The 12,278-nt window shown below is 39.5% G+C and overlaps 1 protein-coding gene across 2 annotated transcripts in view; it reads left to right on the top strand.

The window, feature by feature from the left end:
• farp2 (FERM, RhoGEF and pleckstrin domain protein 2) overlaps positions 1–12,278 on the top strand; it is a 33,882-nt gene that overhangs the window by 5,734 nt on the left and 15,870 nt on the right. For both annotated transcript variants that reach the window (XM_069679664.1, XM_069679665.1), the window contains exons 3-13: positions 4,876–4,980; positions 6,689–6,731; positions 6,823–6,901; positions 7,268–7,365; positions 8,086–8,200; positions 10,265–10,412; positions 10,519–10,614; positions 10,747–10,910; positions 11,002–11,070; positions 11,196–11,253; positions 11,423–11,714. In XM_069679664.1, coding sequence (XP_069535765.1) covers positions 4,876–4,980; positions 6,689–6,731; positions 6,823–6,901; positions 7,268–7,365; positions 8,086–8,200; positions 10,265–10,412; positions 10,519–10,614; positions 10,747–10,910; positions 11,002–11,070; positions 11,196–11,253; positions 11,423–11,714 — 1,267 coding nt within the window. The remainder of the gene's footprint in view (positions 1–4,875; positions 4,981–6,688; positions 6,732–6,822; positions 6,902–7,267; positions 7,366–8,085; positions 8,201–10,264; positions 10,413–10,518; positions 10,615–10,746; positions 10,911–11,001; positions 11,071–11,195; positions 11,254–11,422; positions 11,715–12,278) is intronic.

Here is a 12,278-nt window from a genome sequence, read left to right as displayed (position 1 = left end):
CCTCTCCCTTTTATTGTATCAGACAAATGTTCTGTCTGGTAGTGATAGTTTTAAGATATCAGTGGGTTCTTTGGCAGTAGATAGTTTTACTCCTTTTTAATCTTAAGTTAAGTGACATATTCTTCTTCTGTTAGCAGATAACTTTGATCATTTTAAGTAATATTTTCCCCCATTTCATTGCTTCCTTTCTTGTTTTTGAGTGCTTTGAGTGTTTATAGTGTGCAGCTGAGCACTCAGCTCTCATCTCTACAAAGCCTTCACACTGTCCCACTGTGTACTTAAGTAGCTAAACATTGTAGTGGCTGTGCCTACAAGGACCCATTTAACATCTTAAACAATCCATTGCTGTCTACATTACCAATCTCTCCTGTTCTTATACTTTTATGCTGTTGGAAATAATTGGCAGCCTTTTTGTTTGGTCCTACATATTAAGTCATACTCCACCATTTACAGGGCAAGCTTAGTTTGGAACGTATCTGGGTTACACAGGTGATGTGAGCAGAAGGCGCACGCTAAAACACCTGATCCTGATTACCACCATGTCGTGTTTATCTGCCAACAAGCGCTCTGGCCAACTGTCCACAGATGTAGCCAGGTAGTGAAAAGGAATCAGCACTGATTACTTATAATGAAAGTTGTAAGAATTACATTAAGAAAGGCTTCAAAGAAGTGTTGATCTTTTGAATTGTCTCCTCATGCCCTTGTGAGAGTGGCTTTAAAATGTATGTCAGCAGGAAACCTCCTGGTGGTTAGGCCTAAACAATGAACATCCCACTGTGCAATATACAAGCCCCAACACACCCCTGCTGTCAATGGGAGTTTCTACTAGATCTCACTTCCATTCACTTGTGTTTGGGGAGTATTAACTGCTGTTTGGTGAGCCATGCTTAACCTGTAATGCAAGGTACACCCAATCCCAGGATTTGAATTAGGGTGGATATTTGAGTTACCTGTGTTTTTGTGTGTTTTCTTTTTCATTTGCTGTGCATGAGAAGGTCCTCCCTCATAGCCAGCTGCTTTTAAAACCCTGCGTTTGTATGCCCCCCCTCCCCTTCTCTTTTCACACACACAGGGGAAGATTTGTCTCCCAGAGAAACATCTGTTTGTCATAATCCCTGCTGCTTTGGGAGCTTGATTGGTTGACCCACTGACCTGCCTTAATGTTAGAGCTCAGAGATGAGACTGTGGTCCACACCACAAGTTGGGTGTGAACAAACTGCATGGGATCATCACACTGTCACAACACAGATGTGCTTCAACTGAGAATGCCAGACGGGCTTTTAGGGAGCTGACCCACTGATTTGTGACATGCTTGGACGGCAGAGTTGGGAAGCATCGACCAAATAGAATATTTGAATATTTCTTTATAAATAATTGTATTTTATATGTTGAATCAGATATGGATATTCAATACAAAGCTTCCATTATGTGTTCCTTTTTTTCCCAGTTTAGTGCCACACCAAACGCCATAAAACAGCCTACATTTGTCTCATGTTTTACAGTTCAGACGCATTTTAATAAGAATTTAAGCTATTGGGCAGACGTGTAAACATTTCTGCCGACTCCTTTCTTTGTGTTACAAGTCACATCTTTGTTTTTAACAATCATTTAACTAGAAGAGGGATTTTAGTCAGCTAGAGTGCAAAAGTCAGTGGATGCTCAGCTTGCAGCCTCCCAAGACCCTCACAGAGACACTGATGTTTTTGATGTAAAACTGCTTTATTTAGTGTTTTGACCGGTTTTAATGATGGGGTCTATTTGTATTTGATGAGACGCCTGCAGATAAATTGTCTCCCAGTAAAAACCGTGTAAAAGAAGAAGACTGAAGAGTCACTGGAAACTCTTTTGGAAAAGTTTACAGCCTCTAAGGCTGCTTCTGCATCGCTCTGTTTTAAAACACCTTCTCAACCAATTCCTTGAATTTCACTATTACAGTGCAGCCCTTATAGTCATTTCACAATTTTTTGGGGGACGACTATTAGTACTTTCAGCTAATATTTGCTCCTCTCCAAAATGGAGAAATGGTCGTTAGTAATGTAACTTATGTTGTGATGACTAAATTAAAGGGACTCATTTTACTGCTTTTGACACTTATTTAATAATTTCTTACAAACGTCCTCTATACCAAAAACTCCACTGCCTCACATGGGACAACAAAATGAAAAGATAAACATTAATACTTACTTACTTTTTTTTGTATTATCTTGCCCTCTACACACTCTCTATTATTTAATGCAGAAATCCATTAAAAAGTGGTCTCCCTGCAGTGGTGCAAGAACTGTACTCCCACTGCGTAGACGGTAACTTATTGCGTAGCCTACATAGATTATTTAATTTGAACAGCAGACGAAGGGAAATTATCTGTTTGCATCTGCAGGAAATTCCATGTAGGCATTATTATGGATGTTAAATTAGTATAGTTTCAGTGAGAAGCTGTCTGCAGCCTCTATACTGTACTGTGTACTTTTTAAATGTACCTTGTGCTTTTCACTAGCTGTCTACAAGCAAACAGATCACTGTGAAAGTGTCATTCCTCTCTGTCAGATTGTGGAAGATAACGCTGAATGTCCCAGGCAAGGATTTTACCCTCCCTGCAGACTACAGTGCTGTGAAATGCAGTTTAACATTCCTGCAGAGGGTTAATGAGTAACACGGAGGAGGGGCTTCCGAGAGCACTACACTGAGCAGTTTCCTCATTACTCGTACACTGAGGAAAAAAATCAGTTAACAGCTTAGTCTGATCTTTAACAGATTCCTGAGTTTGGTTAAAAACATTTGTTGGAACAGTTGGATGTGTGTAAATCCCTTGTTTTTATAGTGATTTGGCTCAATGTAACTTTTTTACATTAGGGGTTGGACGTGGCAAAATATGAGAAATACTTTTTTTTCTATATGGATCAGTATCAAGGTTAAGTGCAATATATGCTTTGATAATACTACCAGTTTTAAGTATATGCTGACCTTCTGAAACATATCAGAAGGGGCTGAGCTGCCGTTAACAAAGAGCTCAATTTTTAGGTTAGGATTCCTGAAGTGTTAATCATTCACAAGGTTTCTACCTGGAGCCAATTATCCAAAGATGATTCATCATCCCCCCAACCAACAAACCCTGTGATTAAAACACTGGCGAGAAGTTCCACGTTAAAATCAGTGTTTCTCTGACGCTCATCAGTGGAAGCTGGTTGGGGTAGGGCTGAGAGCCGAGCTGCTCCTCTAACGGTGTTAGCTCAGTTTTTAGGTTAGGATTCCGTCAGCCTATATTCTCAAGGTTTCAACCCGAAGGTGAATTACCCGGTATCATTTTCCCTAAAACAAACAAAACACCCTGTGATTACAACCACAAAACATTGGATGAAGCAGTTTCATGCTAAAATCTGTGTTTCTACAAAGCGCTGCTTAATTTAGCTCTGCTTTTTCTATCATTCCTCAGACGATTCTTAGACGTCTGAAATTATTCATCAATAAGATGTAACAAGTTAAGTTGACGGTACTTGCACAATGAGAAAGTAGTCGGTTTGAAATGTTACACTGTCTGGTTTGCAAGCTGACAACTGTAGACTGTTTTTATATCTATCTTCTCTGTGTGATATGTTGTTATACTTGTCTATATTGAGTAAAATTATTTGAAGTTTATCTTTATTAACAACCATTTTATCACAAATCTGTGTCAAGATTTTTTTATCGCCTAAGCCCTGTTTAACATTTCTATTAGTGCCTTAAATCTGCATTTAAAACAAATACTGATCTGAATTACTCTCGCTTTCCCCTAAATTGAAAGGGATGTGCACAGAACAACATGAAGGGGAAACTGTGTGAAAATGGAGATTTGTTGGATGGAAATTTGAGTTTGCTCTCATAGCTTTGTTTATAAAGCAGACGTTAGTTGTGTCTGCTTTGGCCTAATTATATGAGCTAAGAATGTCAAACTGGGACAGAATACCTCATACATTTGGTTTTTAATACATGTTGAAGCTGCCTGGATAGTATGTTTGGCCTGTGCTCAAACACAACCCAGACAAAGTATTTTAACACACCATGTTTTGTTCTCTGGTTGAGATCAGATGTAATCAGACACCGTAAATGCTCGGAAAAAGGGGCATTTTACAGCAGATTCCTACATTTATAGATGTTGTGTCCGTCGGTTTCACCTGCCATTTTATAGATTGTGTGAATGCCGAACATGTGATTGTATCAAAGTAATGAAAAGACTTGACTACAGTAAATCTCCTGGTGCTCTTTGAGTTGTGATGCAAAGCAGTTCTTTTTATAAGGCTTTTAAAAATACTATTTCACATTACAACCAGATGTTTCAGGCTATAATTTTCTCAAAAAGTCACAGGCTAGGATTCCAAACCTCAACTGCACTGTGTTCTTAGTACATAGTAATTAGTCCTTCATTTAGTGAAAACAAACCCCAGAGCGTTGAGAAGGTAAACTTCGGCACATTTCCTGCTTGTGATTTTGTTGCACTCTGGTTCAGGGCCAGATAACAGTAACTGTATAACAGTAGGACACATTTTACACACAGTTCACTTGCTCATCCAAGTCGAGGAAACTATGTGAATTGACAGAACATTTGCTGCCATGGAACACATAACACAGTGGATCATTTACAGATGCCAAATATTTTCTGCACCACACGGACAGGCGGACGGAGTTCATTCTATGCTCAGTATGAACACAAGCACAGCCCTCCTCTCCGCACCCTCCGCTACATTTGTGTTTTCATAATCTCACCTATATTGTTCCTCCAAGTTTTTCCAATTCCTCTTTTCATTTAGATTTCAAGATGTATCATCCCTGGACTTTGAAGACCTCTGTGTTGACATAGTCATGAAATAACGGCTCCTTTTTCTCTGTTATTGTTTCTTTCAGCCCAAAGCTCTTGGACAGGCCCTCCTCTCTGAGGTTTTCCTTCGAGGCAACCTCATAGAGAGTGATTACTTTGGCCTCGAGTTTCAGAACATGCAGATGAACTGGGTATGTATACCAGCAATCGTTTGTCGTTTGAAACAGACACATTGATTATCCAGGATCTGACAGGCACATTGATCATACTGACTAGACTGAGTTTCAAAGGTCAGAGGTCTTACAGCTTGATTACTTGTCTCAGGGCAAAAGATGAAGGTCTTTGTCAATTTTCAGCAGTGACATATAACTGTTATTACTGGACTTGAGCAGCATTAAAACTAGGAATACTCTTAACTTGTCTGGCAGAAGTCCCTCTACTCCAAATATCAGACTTTCCATTGTTGTGTTCTTCCAAGTGGAATTCAAGACCACCTACAATGCCTTTTCAAGGAAACAGAAGAGATATATTTGATACAAACTGTACATCTTTGTAGCTCATATATTTAACTGCAAGAACATTGATAACCATTCTGCATATACACAGTACATTTGTATCTCTGCAGTAAGAGGTTTTCACATGGCAAGACACTAGCACTCTAAAGCCCTGGTCTGCCACAACCACAAGTATAAAGAGCTAAAAGTCTCAGTGCACAAAGGTAAATGACAGGTCAAAGTTCAAGCAGTTTTTTGGCAGACCACTTTTCCTTTAAAGAATGTTTGTTTTTTTTTCACACATAATACTAGTTGGCTCCAAAAAAAGGATAGAAGCATTGTTCAAGTATTTCAAGCTTTACTGTTATCCCCGTGGAAAACAGACTTACCGCAGGACATCACTGTTTGCATTTTTGTGTCTCAAATATAAACTTTAGCTAGAGAGCCTTTGTTCTTTATGCAGCAGAAAGCAAAGGCTTCAGTCTGTTGCCATCATGTTGTCCTTTTACCGTGACGTCATTACGTTATGTTACTTGCGATGTAAAAATAAATTAGTGGAGACAGCAGGGGGCTGTCATGTGATGGCTGCAGGAGATTGTTGTTTACATAATTTTGTTTATTTATATTAAATAAAAACGATGACACCTTTGAGTATAGTTAACACAACCCTGAAGTTGTACAGAAACTATACAACCTCTATTGATATTTAATAGATTCAATAATTTATCAAGAAAATGATTAAATTGAAATGATCAACAATGAAAATAATTGAGAGTTGCAGCCATAGCGAAAAGGACATAATGTGTGATGCTTTGGAAACATGAGTAATGATAACGCCTTCATCAACATTATATTTTCCTAATAATGAAAAAAAAAACATTAAAAAAACACATGTTTTTACAGGTGATCAATTGTTTGTTTCATCAACAAAAAATTAAAAGGAATTTAAAAATGTTTTTAATGTTTTTTGGCCAGTTTTCTCAGTAAAATTCCATTATTAATCATTAAGAGAGTTCTGATAAATTTTCCCTTGATGGATAAATCACCTAATTGTACTCGCTCTAATTGTTTACGAATCAGATGCGCCAGTATCTGTACCTTTGTTGACTTTAATTGGATGTCCTCACACTAACTCTGAACTGAGAGAAGGATTCAAGTAAATATCAGCTGATACCAATTTCTCAATATATCTGTCTGGATCTAGCACATTCCTTCCTCAATCAGGCCCAGATGTAATAGTGCAAACAGGCTGCTACAGTGAGGCAGTGAAGCCACATTCTGCCCACATTCACTCATCACGATCACCCAGACACACAATGTACAACCATTATGTTGTAAGGAGGTCACTTAAGGTTAGACTGTGTAAAACCTTGTCAGAAGATAATAGTGTTTTTTTTCTCCTCAGGTTTGGCTGGAACCCACAAAATTCATTGTGAGACAAGTCAGAAGTGAGTGAGCTCAAATCTGAACTCAAATTCTTGATTTTGTAAAGTTTGTGTTTGTGCAAAAATTAATGATTTTCATGTGTTGTTTTTTCAGGACCAGCAAATACACTCTTTAGGCTGTCAGTGAAGTTCTTCCCTCCAGATCCCGGTCAGCTGCAGGAGGAGTACACAAGGTCAGTGACTGTAATTTCCTACTGGATATTGCTTTTATCTCACGCCCATGTCAAGAGGATTTTTCTTTTCAGGAGCTCAAGATTATGGTCTTCAAGGATATTTTTCGTCCTGAAAATATTTATGAAATTCTTGTCATGCTTTCCTTCGAAAACTTTTGTCAGTGCACATTTATTTTCCTTTAACAACAATCTCATGAATAAAAAAACACTACAGTTTTAATGGCTTTCTTTGGAGATGGACCATTCCGTGACATTTAACTATAATACCAATACTTAATAATCCCCGATTAGATCAGATTGTACTCTCATGAACTTAAACAGATGGAGACTAAGCATCTGTGCTTTTTGTTTTTTTTCTTTTTACAGGTACTTATTCTCACTGCAGATGAAAAGAGATTTGATGGAGGGCAGGTTGATCTGCACTGAAAATACTGGAGCCCTGCTGGCCTCTCACCTCGTCCAGTGTACGTTTAAGATGTTGTTTTTACCACGATATGTGCTTGTCCAGTTATGATTAATAATGTCTGTAACATTGAAGCGGTTTATATTTGGCAGCCTTGATTGAGATTACAATGCTGACACAAACTAACCAGGATTCGCATGCTAAAAATTCTTCCTTTCTCTGTGAAAGGAATTGAATTTTAATGAGGGATATATTCAACTCTAAATTTGGCTTCGCAAACCCCTCAACCTACATAAAACACCACCTGAACAAAGTTATGATTAATGTAAAACTAAAACATCAATCACATAACCCAATGAGTGTATTCTGTTTCATAATTGCAAGTATGCAGAAAAATATACACATTACACAACAATTTTATACAGTAAATTTTAACTCTGTATGTTCGTTTCCACTCTGCTGCCATTTCTTTTTACAAATGCAATAAAAGTAAATTATGTACGCATATTTTGTACATTTATTAGTTCAAAGAGGAGTGGAAAATAACCCAGGCAAAGAAACTAAATAGGATGTCTCTGATATCACCATAGATCTTTTTCTTCACAAATAATGGGTTTATCTTATTAAAGTATTCTATAAAAGGCGGTCATATCAAATAGAAAACATCCACCATTCCTCTCAGTGAAAAGTGTTTTCTTTCGGTATGATTCAACATCATTCAATAGACATAAATGTTCATGTACAAAGAAAAATGGATGTCTTACTCTTCCTTAAACCACAGCGGAGATTGGTGACTACGACGATGCGGCGGACAGGGACTTCCTGAGGATGAACAAGCTGTTGCCTTACCAAGAGAAGGTGCAAGAGAGGATCATGGAGCTCCACCGCAGACACCTGTAAGTAGCTCCATCTGATCTTTCCTACACCAAACAACTTCTTTCAAGAAACAAAAGTACAAATGATTTATTACTTGCATGTTAAGCCAGCTTACTCTGACTTGGACGCAGCTCGTTCGAGGAAAGGGGCTGTCATGGTTTGACCTCACTCATAAGCAGGGTCGCAGTGTTGTAGGTAGGTGTGATAATCCAATGCTCTAAGAGTACAGTAAGAGTAACAAATTGTCAAGATAACAGCATCAAGACGAAACACCACAATGTCTTATTAATGCTCCACAATGGTACTATTAAGAAGAGAGAAAACTTGCAGTTCTCTGGCTCACTTTCCTGTAAGGATAGGTTTACATATAAAGATTTTAGTGAATATTTAGTTTTCACTTGAAGATTTATGTAAGCTGAAAGTTTGGAATGTACTCAAAAATGACTTCCTCCCTCTCCATAATAATTTAGCAAACTGCTGAACAAACCACAAATTTTGAGTCTTAACTACAGATTGCTTCTTCCAGCCTTTTTAGATCATCTCAATTTCATATCCCACAAAGAGTATCACATGAATCACAATTTTGGGGGATTTATAAACAGTAGCCCGTTGTCTGTGCCCCTTTTTATGTGGCTTCAAACACAAATGTTTAGTGTTTTTATGATGAGGTAACTGAGCTGAGACAACTTTGTGTTCCTGCTAAACAACCATAATGAGAGGGTTTGTCCTGAAGCTCACAAAACCACTCGCTGCACTTTTCCCACCACCAGCTTCCTTGTTAGCACAGTACTATCCTATGGCCAATAGGGACTCTTTTCAACCCAGAGTATTAGGCAGCTCTAAAGACCTTTGCTAATCTCTTCCCTTGGTTGCCAGTGTGCAGACACAAACGGCGAGTTCCCTGGCCTAATCCCCTGCTCTGGCCGGTCTATTAGCCATAAGGCCAGTGGGACAGGGGAGGGCCCTAAGGAGATTTCCCCGCTTAACGGATGAACAAAATTAGAATGTGGTGATGATTGGATGGATATGTCTTCCTAACATGCTGTTTGGTTGTAATCACATGGTTCTAGATAACGTCTCTCAAATCCTCAAAGTTATATGGGGATTTAAGGGCACATTACTCTGCAAACAAGTCATGATACAATCTTGAACAATGTCTAAATTTTATTTGGTAGATCTAAAAGAAAGAAGAGTGGACACTATGATCCTCACAATACTTTATGATCCAAAAAGCCTGATTAATCCCCATTATTAATGTTGGTTTTACTGCACCTTAAGGATTGTATGTATGGGTAAATCAAAATCAAATTAATCTTTCAGTTTGGTTGATGATGCAGTCTTTGAATATAAATAAGTGAGTTCACAATGAAAGTAAAATATGCATAATGGTCAGCTTTAAGATTAGATAGGTATGCATCAATTTGAACTCTGGTCTTAAGAGTTGGATGATATTTTCCCCCCCCAATTTAATTCCGTTTCTTATTAACTGGTGGTCGAACTTGAAATCAGTTATTTATTTATTTGAGTGCACCTACTGACAAAATCTTTGGGAGTGTAGGCATTTAGTTAAATTGGTGTGGACTGCTTGATTATAATGCATTTCTTTGGTTTGTGTAATTTGGTAAAGGGATTTTGTAAAGGGTGAATAAAAGAGGCTCAAGGATTGAGCCTTGTGGAACTCCGCCATAAAAACATGCTCAAGGACTGCGCCTTGGGGAACTCTACCATTTCAGTCTATTTGAATACCTAAATAATGAAGATGGAAGACCAGTTTCTGACCTTATTTAGGCCAGTGTTTGCAAATGTAATCACAGTTTTGTACTACCAAGCTGCATTTGAACTGCAGGAACTTTCTCTGGGGCCGAGGAAACTCGGTGTTTTTCACCACAGGATCCAGGGTCTACATTTCATAAGGCATTATTTTACTCCCAAAATAGTGCCAGTTTGCGTCGTAACTATCGATTTCATATGGACAGCCATGTCAACTGACACATAGTGATCCAATGGTTAAATTTGAGGAAATCAAACACTACCAAAAGGATATGTTGTTACTCACAATGGTTTTGTTTTACTGTCTTTTCAAGGGGCCAGACTCCAGCTGAATCGGATTTCCAAATCCTGGAGATTGCTCGTAAACTGGAGATGTACGGCGTTCGTTTCCACCCAGCAGCTGACCGGGAAGGCACCAAAATTAATCTGGCTGTTTCTCACATGGGCCTTCAGGTTTTTCAGGTGACTGCAGCTCTCTCACTAGCTGTGTTTTGTCAATGGGGCCCCTAAGTCCCCAACAATGTTGCTTAAGGCTATTTCTCTCTTTTAACATTCCTGTTTCTCCCAGGGCAACACAAAAATAAATACCTTCAACTGGTCCAAGATTCGCAAACTGAGCTTCAAGAGAAAGCGGTTCCTGATCAAGCTCCACCCAGAGGTTCATGTAAGTATCAACAAAGAGATTAATGTCTTTATTCAGAGAGTGCGTTTGATGTCTTTTGTTTTATGTGCATGTCTCAGATTCCAAATGCACTCGGTTTTACTGTGTGATTTCTTTCTCTTTGTTTGTTTTTAGGGCCCCCATCAGGACACTCTGGAGTTTATGATGGGCAGTAGAGACCAGTGTAAAATCTTTTGGAAGATCTGTGTGGAATACCACTCATTTTTCCGTTTGTTTGACCAACCCCAACCCAAATCCAAAGCTATCCTCTTCACTAGAGGCTCCTCCTTCAGATACAGGTAATGTATACTGACATACCAAAAAAGGCATGAACCTTTTTCAATAAAACATTTACTTTTCAGTCTTGTAATTCAAAACTCTTTCTTTTAGTGGAAGGACCCAGAAACAACTTGTGGAGTATGTCAGGGAAAATGGAGCAAAGAGAACACCATACCAGAGGTGTGTGTTTCTAAATGTGAAAGACAAATGGTTTTTCTTTGGTTATTCTTCTAATTATCGCCTTCCAACTACTTTCTCACTGCATGCATGATAATAATTCTGCAATTTAATTGTTTCTTGCTCAGGAGGAACAGTAAAATAGGAATGTCAATTCGCTCCCTCGCATCAGATGTGCCAAAACAGGCAAGTGCTGCTACAAAGTTGATGCCAATGTGCAACAAATTAAACTTTAACTTTCCACATATTCGACTATAATGAATAAACCAACAATAATTCTCATCTTTTAATAACTTCTCCACTTTTTCCTCCCCCGTTCTCTCTTCCTTGTCCTGTTTATGCTTCATTTTTTCAGAGTTTGTCATTCAATGACAGTCTCAGGATGCCAGGCTCCCCTTCCTCCGCTTCTGTGTCCTTCTACCCGTCGCCCATCTCCAGCATCCCCCTACGAACAGAGCTTCAACATCAGCCCCAGCCTTTGCCATCACTGAGCCAGTCTCCAGCACCTCACCAGCAGCATCACAACCTGAACCAGCAGCAACAGCAGCAGCAGCAGCTTCAGTCCCCTTTGCAAGCCACCAGACCCCCCAGCCCTCCGAAGGAAGAACCTGTCAAGGCTGCTTCCCCATCTCACTTCGCTTTTCAAGGTGCCCCTAGCAATCCGGCAGCAGGACACTGCAGCCCCTTGTTTGTGTGTGTAGAGAGTGGCACTTTCCAATCTCAGCACTCCAAAAATGGCAATGAGGTTAATGAGCATGGTGGGAGGAGGGGAACTGGGTGCTCAGTGGGAGGGGGTGGAGGGAAGAGAAAGGGGGTTTTGACACCTGAGGCTTTTGAGGCGGAGCTTTTGCGTACAAAACAGAATCCCTTGTTCTCAATGTCCAGCGCGCCGCTGCATGTCACTGAGGAGTTCATAGATGACGATCCCACTGAAATCTCTTTTTACGGTGGGGGCGCGGAGGCCTTTACTTTTGGGCTTGTTGATAAAGTAGATCATTTCGATTTTGTTGAGGACCTTAGCAAAAACAGAATGTTTAGCGTAGGCATTGAGGACTTGAATGGGAATACAAATGCATTCCCTGACAGCATTGTTGGTCATTCTGAGACCAGCTCCTTGCTTAATAACCGCTCTGAATGCAGCTCCCTGGACAACCTGGGGCTCAGCTCTGCAGGTGAGTCCATGTCAGTGGGTTACGGAGGTGCTGACTCCT

This window comes from Semicossyphus pulcher, unplaced genomic scaffold (assembly GCF_022749685.1).
Source record: "Semicossyphus pulcher isolate SPU_LCO1_2020_fin unplaced genomic scaffold, fSemPul1.0.p SCAF_4, whole genome shotgun sequence".
Taxonomy (NCBI): Eukaryota; Metazoa; Chordata; class Actinopteri; order Labriformes; family Labridae; genus Semicossyphus; species Semicossyphus pulcher.
This window is presented reverse-complemented; position numbering and strand designations above follow the sequence as displayed.